This window comes from Phalacrocorax aristotelis, chromosome 23 (assembly GCF_949628215.1).
Source record: "Phalacrocorax aristotelis chromosome 23, bGulAri2.1, whole genome shotgun sequence".
NCBI lineage: Eukaryota > Metazoa > Chordata > Aves > Suliformes > Phalacrocoracidae > Phalacrocorax > Phalacrocorax aristotelis.
In genome coordinates, this window is record NC_134298.1 from 7,339,459 (window position 1) to 7,357,566 (window position 18,108).

The 18,108-nt window shown below is 63.9% G+C and overlaps 4 protein-coding genes across 4 annotated transcripts; 1 reads left to right on the forward strand and 3 right to left on the reverse strand.

Annotated features, from left to right (window-relative positions):
* Positions 1-566: 566 nt before the first annotated feature.
* DHX58 (DExH-box helicase 58) lies at positions 567-5,486 on the reverse strand. Its single transcript, XM_075116861.1, has 12 exons — positions 5,012-5,486; positions 4,692-4,893; positions 4,385-4,575; positions 4,024-4,140; positions 3,677-3,803; positions 3,406-3,588; positions 3,064-3,320; positions 2,768-2,917; positions 2,345-2,506; positions 1,829-2,019; positions 1,487-1,583; positions 567-1,198 (listed from the first exon to the last, which is right to left on the reverse strand). The coding sequence occupies exons 1-12, from the start codon at positions 5,177-5,179 to the stop codon at positions 1,019-1,021; spliced, it is 2,025 nt and encodes a 674-aa protein (XP_074972962.1). The 5' UTR covers positions 5,180-5,486; the 3' UTR covers positions 567-1,018.
* A 213-nt stretch (positions 5,487-5,699) lies between these two features.
* Positions 5,700-12,808, reverse strand: KAT2A (lysine acetyltransferase 2A). The gene is made up of 18 exons (XM_075116693.1): positions 12,510-12,808; positions 11,741-11,864; positions 11,506-11,651; positions 11,059-11,148; positions 10,729-10,910; positions 10,258-10,449; positions 9,986-10,092; positions 9,727-9,834; positions 9,500-9,636; positions 9,152-9,360; positions 8,950-9,076; positions 8,537-8,647; positions 8,310-8,453; positions 7,880-7,994; positions 7,734-7,770; positions 7,511-7,574; positions 7,204-7,288; positions 5,700-7,029 (listed from the first exon to the last, which is right to left on the reverse strand). Exons 1-18 carry the CDS (start codon positions 12,735-12,737, stop codon positions 6,836-6,838), a joined length of 2,400 nt encoding a protein of 799 aa, XP_074972794.1. The 5' UTR covers positions 12,738-12,808; the 3' UTR covers positions 5,700-6,835.
* Positions 12,809-13,709: 901 nt separating this feature from the next.
* LOC142067754 (heat shock protein beta-11-like) lies at positions 13,710-14,875 on the reverse strand. Its single transcript, XM_075116694.1, has one exon. It carries the CDS (start codon positions 14,668-14,670, stop codon positions 13,870-13,872), a length of 801 nt encoding a protein of 266 aa, XP_074972795.1. The 5' UTR covers positions 14,671-14,875; the 3' UTR covers positions 13,710-13,869.
* Positions 14,876-15,420: 545 nt separating this feature from the next.
* LOC142067755 (heat shock protein 30-like) lies at positions 15,421-16,322 on the forward strand. The gene has a single exon (XM_075116695.1). It carries the CDS (start codon positions 15,445-15,447, stop codon positions 16,171-16,173), a length of 729 nt encoding a protein of 242 aa, XP_074972796.1. The 5' UTR covers positions 15,421-15,444; the 3' UTR covers positions 16,174-16,322.
* The last annotated feature ends 1,786 nt before the right edge of the window (positions 16,323-18,108 follow it).

Below are 18,108 nucleotides of genomic sequence, written 5' to 3' on the forward strand. Positions count from 1 at the left end.
CCTGCCGCAAGCCCTGCGGCTCCCTCAGCCTCCCCGGCTCGGAAGCGGGAGCCCGGCCCTGCTTGCCGGGGCAGCCCCAGCGCGGCCCCCGAGCACACCCGGAGCTCCCGGGGCAGGGGCACGCAACCCCCTCCCCGAGCCCGTGCAGGGCGACCCCGGCCACACTGGGCTGGACGCCCCTTTCAGCCTCTGCAGCCCCCTCATTTGTGCCAGAAGGTCAAGTCCACCCGCAGCTCCAGGCAGCGCTCCCGCAGGGCTCTGCAGCCCCGGAGGGGCTGAGGCTCGCTCTGGGCCACGGGAGGTTTGGTCTCAGGTGGGTGGGCAAGGTGGGTGGCTCAGGCCAGTGTCTGCGGGGAGAGGGAGGACTGAGGAAGGCCCCCCCCCCACCTCACTCCAGGCACTCACAGGTGCCTCCCTGGGGACCCCTGCGCTGCCAGCGCGGTGCGCGGTGGGATCCGGCTCTCCAGCAGGCAATGGGTGGACTGGCTCCGCTGCGAGGGCTGTCCTGCATGGAACCTGCCTGCACACAGCGAGCTCTAACGATGAATGACACGGCCAACATGTCTCTCGTTCACAGTGCACGTGTATGTTTTTAATGGGATACCATCACAAAGCAGACCAGAAACTGCCAGAGAAACACTGGGCCATGTCCTGGGCCCATGTGAAATGGCTGGTTCTCCTGGCAGGGCGGCATACCAGCCACGGAGAAAGCCCCCTGAGCCCAGCAGTGCTGGGGAGCTGGAGTAGAAGGCAGCAGCATGGCAGGGAAGGGTTTGGGTGCTTTCCCATCCCCGTGTCTTGTCCTTTCTGCATGGGCACAGCAAAGCCTCCTCCTGCAGTCATGGGCTCTAGCAAGGGATGTGCAGCAGTGGCTCGGACCAGCGAGGCAAAGAGGAGTGAGCCATGGCTCTCTCTCTGCAGGGGCCTGGAGGGAGGGTCCCATGCCAAGGGCGACGGGAAGAGTCCCACTGTCCCAGGATGTGGCCTGGGAATAGTCCTCTTCTGAGCAGAGCCTGCACTAGAAGGACTGGCCATGGACAGTGGAGCAGTACTCCAAGTAGTCAAACTCCTTGACGGGGAATGTCACAGTACTCCACTTCTTATATCTCCTCTTCTCAGCTGGTGTCTCCACCACGAAGCTTTTGATGCAGAGGATGGGCAGCTTCACCTGCCGGTAGATCATTTCCATTCCCCAATCCTGTGTGGGCAGGGAAGGGACAGTCACACAGCCTGCAGCGCAGCATCCCCAGGGTGCGGGGCCACACACAACTGGGATGGTGGCAGCTCCTTGCTCCTGGGGTACATCCCCCTCTGGAGACAGCTGTCTGTGTCCATATCCCACATGTGCAGCATGCCCATCACACAGGCACGTGCTGACAGGAGATGCAGCTCCATTCCCCTACCAGAAGCTGGGGCACAAGGCATGGCACCTCCTGCCCCTCCAAAACAGACTGGGCTGCAGCCACGGTGGAATTGCCACGCTCACCTGGCTGCACTCTTTGCACAAGATGCGGCAACCGGGCTCCCAGTCCTTGAAAGTCCGCTGGCACTGTATTTTCCCAGAGGAAACTTTGTAATACAACCTGTAAGGAAGGGGCCAAAAGACACTCTAAGGACGATGGTCCAGGGGACAGAAACAGGGTGTGCTACTGTAGTCACACAGTCCTACAAAGCCCCCACGACCTCCCTGGACCAGTGTCCTCAAGAAAGAGCTGGCAGCAGGCTGCTGCCACCCCTGCCCGTCCTAGGCGGAGGGTGCAGCAGCTCATGCAAGTGAGGCCTGACAGCTGGGCTCTACCTGCTCACCCCGCCAGCACCCAGCTCCTACCCAAAGCTGGGGTTGATGTTAACATGGTGCATGCCCTCCACGGTGCGGATGTCGCTGCCGCAGCACACTGCCACGTTGCAGTTGACGCAGTAGAGGTAAACAGCACCCGGGTCGTGCAGCTGCCGCCTCTCGCTGATCCTGGCCTCCTTCATTAGCCAGCTGGCAACGGCATCTTGCTGCAGCTCCCTGACCTGCAGAGGGCAGGGGGAGGCAGGACAGCAGGGAGGACGGGGGTCAGTGCAGGGCAAGGGGCACGGACAGATAGCAGACGTGGTAAGACACAGGGCTGCGGAGAGATGCACTGTCCCAGAGAGCGTGAGCTGCATGGCAGGATGGGCAGGGCAAGATGGGCATGCGCTGCCCATGCAACTGATGCTACCCCCTCCCAGGAGCCAGTGCTGCCCCAAGGGGAGAGCAGGCAGCCAAAACCAGGGTGCAGAGGGTTGTGCCCAAGCAGCAAATATGGGCAGGAGCTGCCTGGCCCTTCTGGTGCTCCAGGCAGCGCCCAGCACTCACCTTGAGGCGGTACTCCTCCTCGGGCATGGCTTGCACCACTCTGATCGCCCTCTCCATGAGCACTATGAGGTCCTCATTGAGCATCTCACGGGAGACCTCTCTACTGTTGGCTTTGGCAAGGACGGAGTAGACGCTGTTCTCGGCACGGGCTCGGCCCCGGGCCTGCAGTGGAAGAGGTCAGCACAGGAGGGCCATGGCTGCCCCCCCAATCTCCCTGTGCCACCCCACAAGGATGGATCCACCCTCTGCACCCCACCGCACCTCACCAAGGAGATGCTCTGCCTGGGCTTGTCCCCAGGGACTGGCCAGCGGGCGTGGGATGCGAGAGCCCCTGTGTTCCACCACCATGGCTTTGAGGCATCCCAGCAGGCTGCCCCCCACATGGGGCCAGGCAGAGTGGCTGGAGGGAGCGCAGGCAGCTACCTGCATCATGGCGATCTCGTTGGTCATCAGCCCGTAGCGGACCACGATGTTGCACTCGGGGATATCCAGGCCCTCCTCAGCCACGCTAGTGGAGAAGAGCAGGTTGAGGGCTCCGTCACGGAACAGCTTGATTACATCCTGTTGCTCGGTCTGGGGGGAGAAGAGGGTGATGCTTCAGCAGCTGTGTAGGGCTCTGAGTCCCGGGCAGCACTCGTAGCACCCACAAAGTGTGCAGAGAGGGTTAGGGCCAGATCCCTCCCGGGATCCCATCCAGCTCCTTCCTGCCCTCTGCTCACCTGCGTCATGTGCCTGGCCTGGTTGCTGTAGCCAGCGCCAGTGAGGACGGCGGCCCTGATGTGCTTTCCGCAGAGCGCGGCTGTGTCCTGCAGCCAGCTGAGCAGGCTGTGCGCGCTCTGCCGGGTCTTGGTGAAGACGATGCCGCGAGAAGAGCCCAGGGGCTGGAAGTACTCCCGCAGGATCTCCTCCAGCTTGCCCAGCCTGGGGTTCTCATAGCGCTGGTCCCTGGCAAGCACCTGCAGGCTTGTCCTGTTCTCTGCACAGGCAAGTGGGGTGTCAGGGGGGCTCCAAGCCCCCCCAGAAGCAGCCAGCACCACCCGCCCTCCAGGCCCCTCTGTTACCCTCAAATGTAGCAGTGAGGAACTGCTCGGTGGGATCCTTTGTGTCCCGCTTGTCAGCATAGAACTGCTGGAGGCACTGGAAGGCGTCGATCATCCGCACCGTGTCGTTGATCAGCAAAGCGTCGTTGTACTTGCGCAGGTGCAGCGCACACACCCGCGTCTTGCGACAAAACGTCTCTGCCGCTGGCGAGGGCCGGGGCACGCCATGGTCACAGCCCGGCCCCGTGGCTGCCGGCTCTGCCCTGCCGCACCCACGCTGCCGCCTCCTCACCTCTCTTCTCCAGCTCCATGATACGCTGCTCGTAAATCTGAGTGCCAAAGTCCTGCAGCAGGCCGGGCATCTCCATGTACTGCTGGATCTGCTCCATCACCTTCTTCAGCTGGTCACCAAAGGGGTCCTGGGAGCAGAAAGGGGCTCAGGACACAAGGAATTGGGCAATTACTCCAGTTGGCCTTAGAGGCACAGCCCAGAGAGCCCAGCCTGCCATTAGGGGTGGTTTGCATGGCAGGACCGAGACGGTTGCAGGATCCCCCTGCACCAAAGCTCTGGGTCAAGTAATTCCTCAGATTGGCCTGTGCTGAGCTGATGGAGGGACACAGCCCCTGGCCACCCCTCACCTGCGCTCTCTCCTGGCAGAGGTCGTACTGCTTCCTGGGCTGGGGGACGTAGTTCTGCAGGTGCTGCAGCTCCTTCTGCACCGACGTGATTTTCTCAGTGTCCAGGTGGGCACAGATCTGAGAGTGCGAGACCCCACTTCCAGCCCTGAGCCCTGGCAGCCCAGGGTGATGTGGCATGTGGTGCTTGCTGGCACCCTGGCAAGTTTGGGGATGTCTCCCCCTCATGCTGCTGAGCTGCCCAGTGCCTGCGCATCAGCTTATCAACACCCACCCCAAGGGACACCCTGCTACACCCCAGGAGAAGCCGTGCCTGGGGCCGCTGCACCCCGTCTTGGCGCAGGACGGGGTGCACAGGACCCACCTGCAGGATGTGCTCTACAGCCCCCTCGAAGGATGTTGCCCCCCCAGTGCCAGGGGATGCTGTCAGGCCCAGGACCTGCGGCAGGTCCTGCTGCCCGCTGAGCTTGCACTGGAGGTAATTCAGCATGATTTTGTTGTAGACGGCTTCCTTGTGCGTGTGGTGGCACTCGTCTATCACCAGCAGCGAGAAATCTGCGCCAGGCGAGGGACGGGAGCGGCGTGAGCCATGCTGGCGGCGGAGGCTGGGCTGGGGCAGTCCCACCCCAGCCCGGCCATGGGGAGAGCAGCGCTGGGGGTCCCGCACCCACCCCTCAGCTCCACGTGCATGTCCTCCTCCCCGCTGACCAGTGCATTCTGCAGGATCTGGGCCGTGCAGATGACGACGTCGCTCTGCTTCACCACCCAAGCGAAGAAGTACTTCTGCCTGCTGTCCCCGCTGATGGCCGTCACCCTGAAGTCCTTCTGCAGCACGTGGAACTCCTTGTTGGCATGCTGTTCCACCAGGTGCACCTGCACCCGCGAGACCCCACTCAGCCCGGGCCCAGGACCACTGCCCGGCACCTGCGTCCGACAACGGGCGCTGGCACCCCGCTACCCCCCTGGGCAGGGGACCGGGGTCGGGGGGCACCTTGTTGACGAGCACAGCCACCCTGCCGCCCCGCCGGCCCTGCAGGTGCTGCTGGCAGACGTGGACGGCGGCGCGGGTCTTGCCAGCGCCCGTGGGCAGCCAGATGATGCTGTTGCGGCCGCGCAGGGCCGGGGCCACTGCCTCCCGCTGGTACTCCCGCAGCTCCATCCCGCTCCCGGTGCCGGTCCCGGCCGGGAAACGAAACTCGGGGCGGCGCTTCTTGCGGGAGCCCCAGCGAGGGGGGGCCCCGCCGGCCGCGCTGCCGGGACCGGGAGGGCAGCGCGACCGGGCGGGCAGCGGGGCCGGGCCGAGGCGAACCGAGTGGGGCCGAGCCGTGCCGCCCGCGCCCCCGCCGCCGCCCCACCCCCCCGCCGCCGCCTGCCCGGTCCGCAGCGCCCCGGGAGCCCCCCCAGGAGCCCCGGCCACGGACAGAAACCGAAACCAACGGAGCTCCCGCCGCCGCCCTGGCGCAGCCCTGCCCCGCACCCCAAGCGGCCCCGGCTCCCTGGCCAGTCCAGGCCCCCCAGGGCAGCACCGTGCACCCCGGTTCAGCCCGTGCACCCACCCCGGGGGGCTCTCTGCATCCCCCCACCCCGTGCTGCTCCTGTCCCGCTTCTGACTCAAAGACCCCCGTCCCCGAGTGTCCCAGGCTGCCAAGTGCGGGGCCAGACACAAGGATGCAGCTGGGTCTGCACAAGGACATTTATTTTAAAAAAACCAAAACGAAACAAATAACACTCGAACAAATCAACAGTCAAGTGGAATGGGCGGTGGGGAAGGGGGGAGAGGGCTGGTCCCACCCCGGCGAGGCCAGCGAGCTGCAGAGCAGTGACAGGACGGGGGAAAGGCAGCAGGCGACCAAGCAAGGGTGGGGGACAAGTCAATGCTGGGGTGGGGCGCTCCTCAGCCCAAATCGGTGGGGGGGGGAACACAGCCCGTGAGGTGCAAGGAGGGGGCAGCACAGGGGAAGGTGAGCAGGAGGTAACCCCATGCCCAGGGACAGAGGCGGGCTCCCAGCTGGGGCAGAGCAGGGGGAGCGGGGGCCAGTGCAGGACCAGGCATCCCCCTGCCCCAGGAGCCGGAGCAGCAGCCAGGGCAGCCCAGCCCTCAGCGCTCCCGGGCAGGCAAGGGGCAGCCCCGGCTGGCAGCAGGAGCAGGCAGGGAGGGTGGTACAGGCAGGGAACACTGTACAGACTGTGGCTGGGCCCCTGCCTGGGGCAGAGGCAGGGCTGGGGCCAAACCTGCCCCCAGAGGGAGGGAAGAGCTGACAGAGGCAGCAGGAGCTGGGGGGTGCAGGGACAGAGCACCCCCCAACAGCAGGACCCTGGACCACGAGCAGCATCTGTGCCTGCAGCCGGGGCTGGCAGGGCTGAGCCCTGCCGTACATTCAACAAGAGGGGCAGGGGCTGCCTGTGCGTGGACAGAAGCAGAAAACCAAAGCACTTGTGTGCCCCCACCCTGTCACAGAGAGCCGGGGCAGAAGGCACAACCCTGGGGAGGAGGGAAGTGCTGGTGCCTGGGGGGGGCTCCTGGCCCCCAGGGAGGGCAGGAACCCCGCACTGCCCCGGGCAGATCCCGATGAGGCGGCTCCAGCCCTGCTACTCACACACCCCCAGGAGAGGCAGCCGACAGCTCAGGTATAAAAGCACCAGGCCCCTCTGCTCCCCTCAGCCCCCCACCAAGGGCAGGCCCAGCTCCCCGGGGCTGCTCAGCAGCAACAAACCCTCCAGCAGCCCCTGCCCACAGAGGGGGGTGAGGGCCCACAGGGAGCCCTGCCCCTCCCAGGGGGGTGCCGGTGGCCAAGGTGCATCCAGGCCAGCTCCCCTACTTGTCGATGAGCCCCCCCTCCTTGAGCTTGAAGTAGAAGAACTTCTCCAGGGTGTTGGCACACTTGCAATAGTCGCTGTCGGGCGGGTTGTACTCACGGCAGTTGGTGATGATGCGCTGCAGGTCGGCGATGAACAGCTTCTTGGTGACGTAGTAGCGGTTCTTCAGGCGCTCGGTCATGGTCTTCAGGTCTGGGGGTGGGGAAGGGTCCCGACTCATCCCTCTCTCTTCTGGGCTGTCCTGGGGCTCCCAGCACCCCATTGCCCCAGCCAGGATACCCCCTCCCCAGCACAAACCCTGCAGAAAAGGGGCCTTGCAGCCCTCCCTCTGCCATCCTGCCATGGGGGCTGGGTGCAACCACCTACCGATGGGAAAGCGGATGATTTCGTAGTAGTCTGGTGCTTCTGACTTCTTCACCGGCTCCATGAAGGGCCACGCACTGGGGTGGGTCTGGGGAGAATGCGGGGGGCAGGTTACGGCAGTGAGTGCGGGCAGCCAGCGCAGGCAGCTGCTGCCTGCCCCAGCACACAGGGGTCCCGCTCCCCATGTGCCTGGGTCACCCCACCTGCCCCACAAGGGCACGGCCCAGGACAGCCTGTCCCAGGGCAGGTGGCTCCGAGGGCTGTTGTGGGGACAGGCAACCCAGAGCAGAGGGTCCGCTCCTGTCCGCACCTTGATCTGGGCCAGGAGATTCTTCAGGGTGTTGTAGAGCTGGTCTGGATCCTTCAGCTCTTTTCTGCAGGCAAAACCAGTGTCCATCAGCCCAAGGGCGGGCAGCCTCTCTCCATCCTAGTGCTCCCACCTCCCCATCCCAGCGCCAGAGCGAGGAGCAGCCTGAGCCGAGCCCCTGCAGCCCAGCTCCTGCCGGACACCCGCCCCCATGCGCGGCACTCACCCCTTCTCCTTCCCCAGTGGTTTCCATCCTGTTTCTCCTGGAAATCAAGGTTCAATGTCACCACATCTACCCCATGCCTGCGGGCGAGGGAGGACGGAGCCCTCCTGCCAGACAGCCCTTCCCCACCAGAAGCCGGCAGGACTCACGGATGCCGGGGACGCTCTCGATGGGGATCTGCCGCACGCCCTCCTTGAAGCAGGTGAGGCCAGGGTAGACCTTGCGGATCTGCGCTTGCTTCCTCTCAATCAGCTTCTTGATGATCTGCAGTGGGAAGGGCGGGTGGAAGCAGGGAGGTGAGCAGGGACTGCAGGATGCTCCGGGGAGCCAAACCACAACATGGGAGCCCACGTGCCCAGAGCACCGGCTGCACCCACTGCCCGGGGCCAGAGCCAACCCTGGCTACCCTAAATGCCACTGCAGTATCCCATATCAGCCCCACAAGCTTGCTCCCAGAGGAAATCCAAGGGACAGTGCCCAAGGGCTGACACATCCCCAACACCTCTCCCCTGCCTTCAGGAGGCAGCTGGCAGGGGCCAGAGCAGGCAGAGCCTGGCAGCACCTGCCCATGGGAGGTACCTCCTTCTGCTTCTTGATGATGTGGGAGAGCTCGGTGTAGGGGATGCGGGGATTCAGCTCACACTCCATCAGGGTCGCACCCTCATAGTCCTTGATGTAGCCCAGGTAGCGGCTCTTGGGGACCTTGATGTCCTTGGAAAAGCCCTTGGAAAAGGAGGGAGAGGGCAAGTGGGAGGGGGCTGGCAGGCAGGAGGGCCAAGGGGAGCCACCCTGACGAAGGAGCCTACCTGCTTCTTGAAGTAGCCGATGGCATACTCATCCGCGTACGTGAGGAAGTAGAGGATGTTGTGCTTGATGTGGTACTCCTTCAGGTGATTCATCAGGTGTGTCCCGTAGCCCTGGCAGAGTCGCCGTGAGACAGGGACCCCCACCATTCCCCCCAAGCAGCCCGAGTTGGACGGGACACACAGTCCCCTCCCACCCATGGACACGGGCAGCTGGAAGACATCCCCAAGAGCAATCACTGCTGCTTGGGGCCAGCCAGCGCTGACCGGGTCTGGGCTATCCCAGCAGTTGGGACACCCCTATGCTCTTCTCCCAGCTACAGCAGGACCATCCAGCTCCCCTCGCTGCCCCCCACCCACTGCCTCGCTCCTCCCCACCCCTGTGCTCTGCCCATCACCCACCTCCCCACTCTCACCTTCACTTGCTCGTTGGATGTAACGGCGCAGAAGACGATCTCTGTGAATCCCTGGGTGGGGAACATGCGGAAGCAGATGCCCCCGATCACTCGGCCATCCTTGATCAGTGCCAGGGTCTTGTGCTTCCTGCGGGCAGAAAAGCTAAGGGTGAGACAGGACGTCCCCTGTGCCGGCTCCCCCCACACCCCCCAAGCCACGCACGGGTCGAAGACGAGGCGAGTGATGTACTCCTTGGGCATGCGGGGCAGCTGGTGCGAGAAGACGTTCTGCAAGCCCACCAGCCACATCAGGATCTTCTTGTTGGACTTCTGTGAGAGCGAGTTGCCGATGACGTGGAACTCGATGATGCCACGGCGCTCCTCCAGCCGGGCTGTCTCGTCCCGTGCCGCGTTTGCCGACAGCAGGCTGGTCTGGGGAGGGGGCGGGGGGTCAGGGAAACCCGAGCACACCCTCAGCGGGGGGAGCCCAGCCAGGCCCCAACACACCAGGAAAGCAGGTCTCTGGGCCCCGGAGAGCACCGGTGCTGCCTCACTGCCCCCAACCCCGTACCTCGGGGCCCAGCATGGCAGCGGGGTCTGTGATGGTCAGCATGACCTCGTTCACCAGCTCCATGGGGATGTCTCCCATGACACGGATCCGCTTGGCATCTTCCAGCGTCAGGCTCTCGGGCAGCTTCCGCTTCTCCCCTGGGGCGCGGAGCAGAGCAGCACATCCAACACTGGGAGGGAGCAAGGAAGGTCCCAACTCCCCCAGCGCCGGGCTCGCACCGGCCCTACCTGGCAGGGGCTCTGGGGTGCTGGCGTCCATGCTCGCAGCAGAGCTGCTGTTGCTGAGCTTCTTGCTGAAAAGTGGTGTGGTGGGCACAGCAACGGTGCTGACCGTGGCTGGAAGAGAACAACAATGCCTGTGATCGCCAGAAAGCAGCCTGCCACAGTGCAGCTGCCCAGCCACTGCCACTGGCCAAGGCTCACCGACCACGTTGGTCCTTTATCCTAAAGCCCCCAGGCTGGGGCGGGGGGCTGATCCCTAAGATACCTGGGCGAGACACCAGCTGGGCACCCTCTGTGGCCGGCACGGTGAAATCAGCCTCCCAGATCGGAGAGTTCTCACCGTAGATCTCCTCCTCCAGCATGGACAGGAACCTGGCAGGGAGCGGCACATCGGCTGGCGAGCAGGCGCCAGGCACACGCAGCCCCACGGCTCCGCACGTGGTGTGGAGCGCGGGTGGTCACGCTCGGTGTGTGAGTGCCGCAAGGGAGGAGAGCCTCTCCAGCGGCACAGCAGCCACCCCTGCATCGGGCTCCTACTTGGGGAAGTGGGTGAGGATCAGTGTCCGCTTCTCTGGCACCAGCTTGTCCTTCTCCACCCGGAACTTCTCCAGCAGCTGCCGGCGGGTGACCGTGAATATGGACTTCAGGAGGCTGCGCCCAAAGACATGGGTGGTCTCGTAGCGGGGAAGGCTGTCGCAGCTCTGCGGCACGTGGCAGTAGCACAGCCACCTAGGAGACAAGAACATGCTCAGGTGATGGGGCTGGGACCAGCACCCCCAAAGCATCCGCATCCCTCCTGGGAATACACTGCTGGGGGCAGGGACAGGAGAGCAGGTGTCTGGGGGGTCACAGCTGACATTATTTGGAAGCAGTTTCCCCACTGGATGCCCGCTCTCCTTGCCTGGGAGAGCTGGGGAGAGGTTTGAGACACCAGCAGTCAGGGGTCAGCCCCATGCAGGGGCGGGCAGACCCCCAGGCTGGCTGACTCAGACCCCCTCCCGCCCTCACCTTGTGTAGTTGACCTTGTAGGTGGCGACGTCGTCGTTCTGGGAGCGCTGCCGGAACTGGGATGGCGTCTCCAGCTTCCAGTAGTTGAGGCAGAGCAGGAACATCTTGGAGAGCTCGTACATGGTTTGCCGCTCCTTGGGTGGCAAGTGGCTGAACTTGTACTGGACGAAGTTCAGGACTCCCTGGGGAGAGGAAGGGGCGATGGAGGGGTGCCGGGCGCTGCACCAGACCCCTCAGTGCTGCCCCCCTGAAGAGGGAGGGGACCGTACAAGAGCAGCAAAACACAGGACAAATCATCAGGGCAGCGTGCGAGCCTGACAGCAGCCTCACCTGCTCAATGTTTGGTTTCTCGAAGGGGGGGCTCCCCAGGGACCCCTCGACCACAGGCTGGCTCATCTGCAGGATGCATTTCCGCAGGAGCTGTGAAAGCACCATCAGACAGTTACTGAAGCACTGAGAACCAGGCACGTCACAGGCGGTGGAAGTGGCCGAACACTGCTGCGGGGCTGCACGGATTTACGCAGCCAGGAGGTGCCAGGGTCCACCTCGGAGCACGCCCATTTTTACCCTGGACACCTCCCTCCCAGGGGAATTCAAGGCTGGGAGTGCAGTCGCTCCCAGGACAGGGTCAGCGTTTCAGGTCTGCGGCTGGGCTGGTGGCACAGCTCACGGCCCCAGCTCCAGCAGAGCAGGCAGGGGATGAGCAGCAGGACAGCAGCCCCAGCTCCCCGGCAATGCTGAGGGACCCCTGCGTGATGTGCCCAGCCCCAGACGCACCTTGAACAGGTAGAAATACACCTGCTTGGTGTCCGTGTCCTCCTCCTTGTGCACTGACATGAAGAGGTTTTCCACGTCCACCACCATGCCCAGCAGCCGGTTTATCTCCTCCTCCGAGACATTCTCCAGGTGGGACACGTGGTCCGCTGTGGCAGAGAGAAAGCACCAATGAGACTGGGGGCTCAGCACCACTCCCCCTCCCCAGGGAGTCCCGGGTGCCGCACAGTGGGGTTACCCAGCGCATGGCCGCAGCTCCGGCAGGGCTCGCTCAGGTTGGTCACTGGCTGCTGCAGGTCCATACGGGGGGCAGTAGGAGGGTTGGGGTTCTTCCAGCCGTTGCATTTGCAAGCATCATTGGCCTGGGATGAGGGATGGGAGAGGCCGTCAGGCAGTAGCCCATACACCCTAACACACTCCCGCACTTCTCCTGTGTGCAGCCCCAGGAGCCTGCAGCTCCCGCCCATGGACATCCTTGCATCTCCCTTACACAACTCAGCACCCTCCTCCTGCACCCCGTGCCCACACACGGCCCAGCAGCCCCTCCTGCCTCCCCTGCACGGCCCAGCAACGCCTTCCTGCACCCCCTGTTCATGCATGTCCTTGCATCCTCCTTCTGCACCACCTGCACGGTGCAGCACCCTGCTCCTACACCCCTCTGCACAGCTCAGTACCTCCCTCCTGCATCCCCTGTCCGTGCACATCCTTGCATCCTCCTTCTACACCCCCTGCCCGGTGCAGCACTCCTCTCCTGCATCCTCCTGCCCATGCATGCCGTTACACCCGCCTTGTGCACCCCCTGCATGCTCCTCCCGCATCCCCCACCCATGCATGTCCTTGCACACACCCCCGTGCACCCCCTCCCCATGCATATCCTTGCATCCCCCTTCTGCACCCCATGCACGGCTCAGAACCCCTCTCCTGCACTCCGGGCCCATGCGTGTCCTTGCACCACCCTCCCGCACCCCGCTCCTGCACCCCCTGCCCACGGTGCCGCTCCAGCCCACCTTGCAGGCCGAGAAGACCCCCAGCTTCTCCAGCTTCTTGCCGCGGGGGAAGCCCCGCACCTGCGCCTTGCGCTGGCTCGCCCGCTGCTGCTGGCTCAGCCCGGGCCGGGCCGGGTCGCTGGACCCCGCTCCACCCGCCGTCGCCCCGCTCCCAGCCCCGCCGCTCCCCGCCACCGACCCCGGGCCCGGCGGGGGCCGCCCGGGTTGCGCGGCCTCCGGCTCCGCCATGCCGGGCCCGGCGTGCGCTCCGCGCTTACTGCGCCTGCGCGCCGGGCACGCCGGGATCGGTAGTCCGCCGCGGCGGGGGGGTGGGTCCGGTATTCCCGGGGCCGATTCACGCCGCCCCCAGCCCCGGGCGGGAGCTCCCGCCCGGGGCTGGGGGCGGCGTGAATCGGCCAGCAAGGGTCGAGGTCCGGGCCTGACGGGGACCGACTGCCCCGACAGCCCCTCCCGGGACGGTGCCTGTCGCGCAGAGCCATCGCCGCCCGGAGGAGCCCCCCCCGGTAACCGGTACCGTGGCCGGTTCGGCGGTGCTCGGCGCTGCACGGCCCGCTCCGCTCCCCGCAACCTCCTCCAAATATGGAGCGCGGCCCCGCCTTCTTCGCCAAATATGGAGCAAGACCACGCCTTCTCCGGCAAATATGGGGGAGACCGCGCCCTCAGCGCCCCGCCTCCTCACGGTAAACAGGGGGTGTGGCCACACCGCCTCGCCCCGCCTCCCTGGGTACATATATGGATTAGGACCGCCCCCACATCGTCATTTATGGAAAGACCCGCCTATTTCGCCGCTGAGGGGCGTGGCTTGTCTGCAGGCGGGGTCGCGAAGGAGCGGGCAGCGCCTGGAAGGTGCCAGCATTGGGGGGGACACACGATACCGGGCACGGTGGCACGGCACTGGAGGGGCTGAAGCCCACACGAGAGGGTCCCAGCACCCTCCCAAAGATGGGAATCGGGTGCCCAAAGGCGGCCCGGGGTGGGGATGCTCAGGGCCCCCTCCCGGGGACGTTCAGCGCTGTGCATGTTACTGGAGCCCCTCAGACAACCTCCTGTGCCAAGGCAGGGCTGCGGAGAGATGCCAGGGCCATGTCCTGAGCCAGCATGGCCTGGCTCCCCAGTCTGCAATCCCCCTGCACAGGCACAGTCACGAGCGTTGCAAAGCACGGGGCCAGACGGGCCCAGCAAACACAGGACCCACACAAATAAAAGTCAGGAATATTTATTACATATCAAAAAAGCTACATGTTTTGGGCAGGGACCTCCCCCCCGCACCGGGCCATCACAGAGTCCCCAGCACGGTCCCATCCTACGACCAACAGCTGCCCCAGCAGCCGGGCTCAGCCCAGCCCTGCGCTGCTCCCTGTCACGCCTTGGCCCGCTCGGCTCCATCGTCATCGGTGGCTGTCGGCTGTGCCACCGCCGGCCCCATCTGGATGGGCACGTTCCTCTCTGGAGCAGCCGGCAGGGCCAGCCTGGGGGCCTCAATGCGGAGCTGCCCCTCCTTGGACAGGGAGCACGTCAGCGCCTCGGCATCCACCTCCTCGGGCACGTCCCACTCCCGCTTCAGCACCTCGTACTTGTAGGAGAAGGAGCCCTTCTCATCCGTGTTCTGCGTCTCCTTCTGCCCCACCAGCACCACCTTCCTGCCCACCACCTTCACCGACAGCTGCTCGGGAGTGAAGTCCTTCACGTCCTGGCAGACGGAGAAGCCTTCCCCGGAGCCCTGGGTCAGGGCTGTGCTGGTGCTCGGGGCTCGCTCTGCGGCAATGCTGATCCGGCTGGGGCCTGTCCTGCTGCTCAGGAGCTGCTCGAAGCTGCTCATGAACTCCCGAGCCCTCTCCATCTCCAGACGCAGCTCTCGCTCCAGCTCAGCGAAGAGGGTGCCCGGATGCGGCCAAAGGGTGCGGACGGGTCCCAGCCATGGGAACAGCGAGCTGGACATGGGTGGCATGAAGTGCAGGCGGCAAAGCATCTCTGCTCCCGGTGCGTGCTCCCGGCGGGTGCTGCAGTTCAGCTCCGTGCAAGGGCTGGAGCGGTTCTGGGCTGGGGCTGGGGAGCAGCAGGTTTTATCCTTCCCTGCCCAGGGGTGTGCCCCTTCTAGAACACTCTCTCCCCACGCACCCTCCTGGAGCCATCGCCTATTTTTGAGAGGCTGATTATCCATCAGCCAAAATAGCAGCGCCTGCTTCTGGGGACGAGTCACATGCCACAAATAGGGAGCTGCAGTCACCGCTGGGAGCTCGGGTTTCTGCAGAGCCACCGTGATGCAGCAATGCCCGTGGCACCGCCGGCCGGGGGGGTGTGGAAGGGCAGCAAAGCCCTTCCCGGAGCCCCCATGCTGGGGGGCTCGGCGTAGCGCAGGTTACTGCGTGCCAGGAGCGTGTCGCTTTGGCCAGCACGGGGACGGTCCCACCCCTAAGGCGACATCTTCCTACGTCACCCGCTGCCAGACGCCTCTCGCACTTTCGAGCCCCCTCCCTCCCTTGGGGGCCGCCCTGTGCCAGCCCCTCAGCCCCCAGTCTGTGCACCTTGCCTGGGGAGGGGCCCACGGGCTGGCTTCGCGTCTCACCTGGGGGTCCCTCCCAGGGCAGCTGAGGGTCCTGTGAACAGGGTGGGGGCAGAGGCGCTCCCCTGCCTGCAGATGGGGAGGGGGGGACAGGTCACAGGTAAGGGGGAAAGGCAAAGAGGAGAGGAGCCCAGCCCCGCTCCCTGCCTGGGAAGGAGAAAGGCCACGGATTTTTGGCAGGGGTGGCTCAGGCAACCCATTCGGAGCCTGAGGTGATGCTGCTAATTATAAGCCAGGAGAGAGCAGAGCTGCAAGAGTCAGGGCGAAGGTATGCTGGGCACGACGTAAGAGGTGCCTCTCCTCATGGATGAGTAACAAGAATGAGCTGGAACGGGCTGGAAAGAGCTGAGCTCTTCTCCCGAGGATGACGTGATGTGCAGGATGAGGCCACACCTCCTGCGAAGGGGAATAAAAGCCGCGGGCGGCAGCACTGGGGCAGAGCATTCCCAACTCACTGGAGAAGGGACAGCGACAGCAGCAGAACCAGCACCAGCACCAGAACCAGCGCCAGCAGCGATGTTTTGCCGAATGCACCTCGCACCATTCGCCTCCAGCTCCCTGGCCACCCGGCTGGGCACAGTGAGGACCCTCTGGCCACACGCAGAGACCATCTTCACGGAGCTGCAGCAGGAGATGGAGAAAGCTCGGGAGTTCATGAGCAGCTTCGAGCAGCTCCTGAACAGCCAAGGAGCCGCTGCCATAGAGCGAGCCCCGAGCACCAGCACAGCCCTGACCCAGGGCTCCGGGGAAGGCTTCTCCATCTGCCAGGACGTCAAGAACTTCACTCCTGAGCAGCTGTCGGTGAAGGTGGTGGGCAGGAAGGTGGTGCTGGTGGGGCAGAAGGAGACGCAGAACACGGATGAGAAGGGCTCCTTCTCCTACAAGTACGAGGTGCTGAAGCGGGAGTGGGACGTGCCCGAGGAGGTGGACGCCGAGGCGCTGACGTGCTCCCTGTCCAAGGAGGGGCAGCTCCGCATCGAGGCCCCCAGGCTGGCCCTGCCGGCTGCTCAGGAGAGGAACGTGCCCATCCAGGTCAGCGCTGCAGCACCACAGCCCGGACCAGCCTCCGAGGACGGAGCCGCCAACAAAGCCCAGGCGTAACGGGAGAGGAACCGATAGCCCGCGGCAGGACCGGAGGAGATAGCAGCAAGTCTTGGGCTTTAGCCCAGACAAGCTCCATCAGCAATAATGTAATTTTTTTCACTATACTGGAATGTTTTTGTATCCAATAAAAATAATTTTGCATAGAACCTGCTTGTGCTTTCCTGGTGTTGACTGATGGGGAGGCTAGGTCCTGGTCTCAGCTCTTGATGCCAGAGGAGCTGGATGCACAGAGAGGGAAGAACCTCTCTCGGTGTTTCAGGGCAGCACAAAATGGGGCCGACAGCAGACCCAGGGGGAGGGAAGGGATCTGCGAGCATGGTGCTGCTCAGGGTGGGGGAGGCAGGAAGCTCCCAAGTAGGGAGGGGCAGTCCTACTCACCTGTGCTGGAGCAGAGGCAGCTCTCCCAGCGGGCAGGCAGGCTGCCTTCACCCCCTCCTCATACTGCTCCAGCATCTGCACCAGCTCTGCAGCCCCTCACCCCCTGGCTGATGGCACTGAACGGGGAGATGACTGTGCTGGAGGGCCTGGCTGGGTGTACAGTACCCCTGTTGTAGCCACAATTTTCCCCCCCAAGCAGCTTGGAAGGGGGATCCTGGAGCAGCCTCTGGGATCCCAGCAGCAGCGAGGGTGAAGCCTATTTCTAGGCACTGTGTAACCACCATAAACACCCATGCTCAGGCCTGGGCAGGCAGCAGGTATGCAGGGAGGCACGCCTGTTTGTGCTGAAGCTGCTCTGATCTCGGACAGCCCTTCCCCACGGCAGCATGGTGCCAGCAGTGAGGAGGCTCTGCAGAACAGTGCTGCATGGTTCTGCGGCCAGCAGCAGGTCCCCAGCCCTGACACTGAGTCCCAGCACATGCTCGGGCATCACAGGCTCCTTCACAGAGATGGAGAGCCAGAGCCCTGGAAGGAGCCAGAAATAAAGCCCTGTCAACCTGGAACCAAGTACAAGATGCCAGCAGATGGCAACAGCACCTTGCTTTGTACTCACAGGATTGTTCAGAGCTGGGATTGGGGAAGCCCTTCTCCAACAAGTCCCTCTCTTGCTGCCTGGGAAACACACAGCATCAGTCCAGAGCCCAGAGCACACTGGAATCAATGAGACCTCAGGCATCCCGCAGAGGTCCCAAGCTTCTCTGGCAGATGAGTGGTCACACTCCCTTGCAGGGGATGGAAACAAGCAGCACCCACAGCACCAGGTGAGCAGAAGCCATTTGAGGGTGCAGGAGCCCACATCTCACAGGCAGCCTGTGCTCTACCCTGAACATCAGGAACTGGGGCACTGAGGCACTCCAGACCCTTCCTGCTTCCAGGATTTTAAGGAAATGCAACATGAGTAAAACGCACCAAGACCCTGGACAGAGGATGAAGCCCACAGGAGCCAAGGCTGTTCACAGACAACTTTATTCGCAGGTACCCAGCAGAGCTTTCAGAGCCCCAGCACTGCAAGCCAAGCCCAGCCCAGCCCAGGGGTGGCCACACAGTTGACTGTAGCTGCGCCTGTTGCAGAGCCGCACAGCTCAGGAGAGGCAGCAGGCTCAAACACCTGCACATCACCATCTTCAAGCTCTCCCAAGCAGATACGGTGCTGGCCCAGCAGCACACATAGTAGCTGTAGAGCTGCAAGGGGATGCTGTTTTCCATACTGACTCCAGGTCTCACCCATGGCTGTAGGGATCTCAGAGTCCAAGCAGCAGTGACAGGAGAGGAGCATCTTTCAAGGCCATCATCCTCCAGGGCCAGAGACATTTCATTCATACTTGAGCACAGTATTCCTAAGCCTGTCCAGTTGTCAAGCTGAACTCCTCTGCATCACGCAGCTCCCCCCACCTCTTCCCAGCTTGAGCTGTAGATGAGTTTCGCTAGAAGTATTAGGCAGTTAAAAATTCCCCGCTATTTACCTCAAACTTCCTTGCATGCCGCTGCACAGCG

Bases quoted from the DNA above. Each gene is read 5' to 3' on its own strand.
- DHX58 (XM_075116861.1), bottom strand. From the start codon at position 5,179: ATGGAGCTGCGGGAGTACCAGCGGGAGGCAGTGGCCCCGGCCCTGCGC. The intron at 4,141-4,384 runs GTGGGTCCTGTG...TCGCACTCTCAG, and splicing joins CTGTAGAGCACATCCTGCAG to ATCTGTGCCCACCTGGACAC. The intron at 2,020-2,344 runs GTGAGTGCTGGG...TGCCCTCTGCAG, and splicing joins AGGAGGAGTACCGCCTCAAG to GTCAGGGAGCTGCAGCAAGA.
- LOC142067754 (XM_075116694.1), bottom strand. From the start codon at position 14,670: ATGGATAATCAGCCTCTCAAAAATAGGCGATGGCTCCAGGAGGGTGCG.
- KAT2A (XM_075116693.1), bottom strand. From the start codon at position 12,737: ATGGCGGAGCCGGAGGCCGCGCAACCCGGGCGGCCCCCGCCGGGCCCG. The intron at 10,093-10,257 runs GTAGGAGCCCGA...GCTCCCTGCCAG, and splicing joins ATCCTCACCCACTTCCCCAA to GTTCCTGTCCATGCTGGAGG. The intron at 9,637-9,726 runs GTAGGGCCGGTG...TCCGCGCCCCAG, and splicing joins CACCCCAGAGCCCCTGCCAG to GGGAGAAGCGGAAGCTGCCC.
- LOC142067755 (XM_075116695.1), top strand. From the start codon at position 15,445: ATGTGCAGGATGAGGCCACACCTCCTGCGAAGGGGAATAAAAGCCGCG.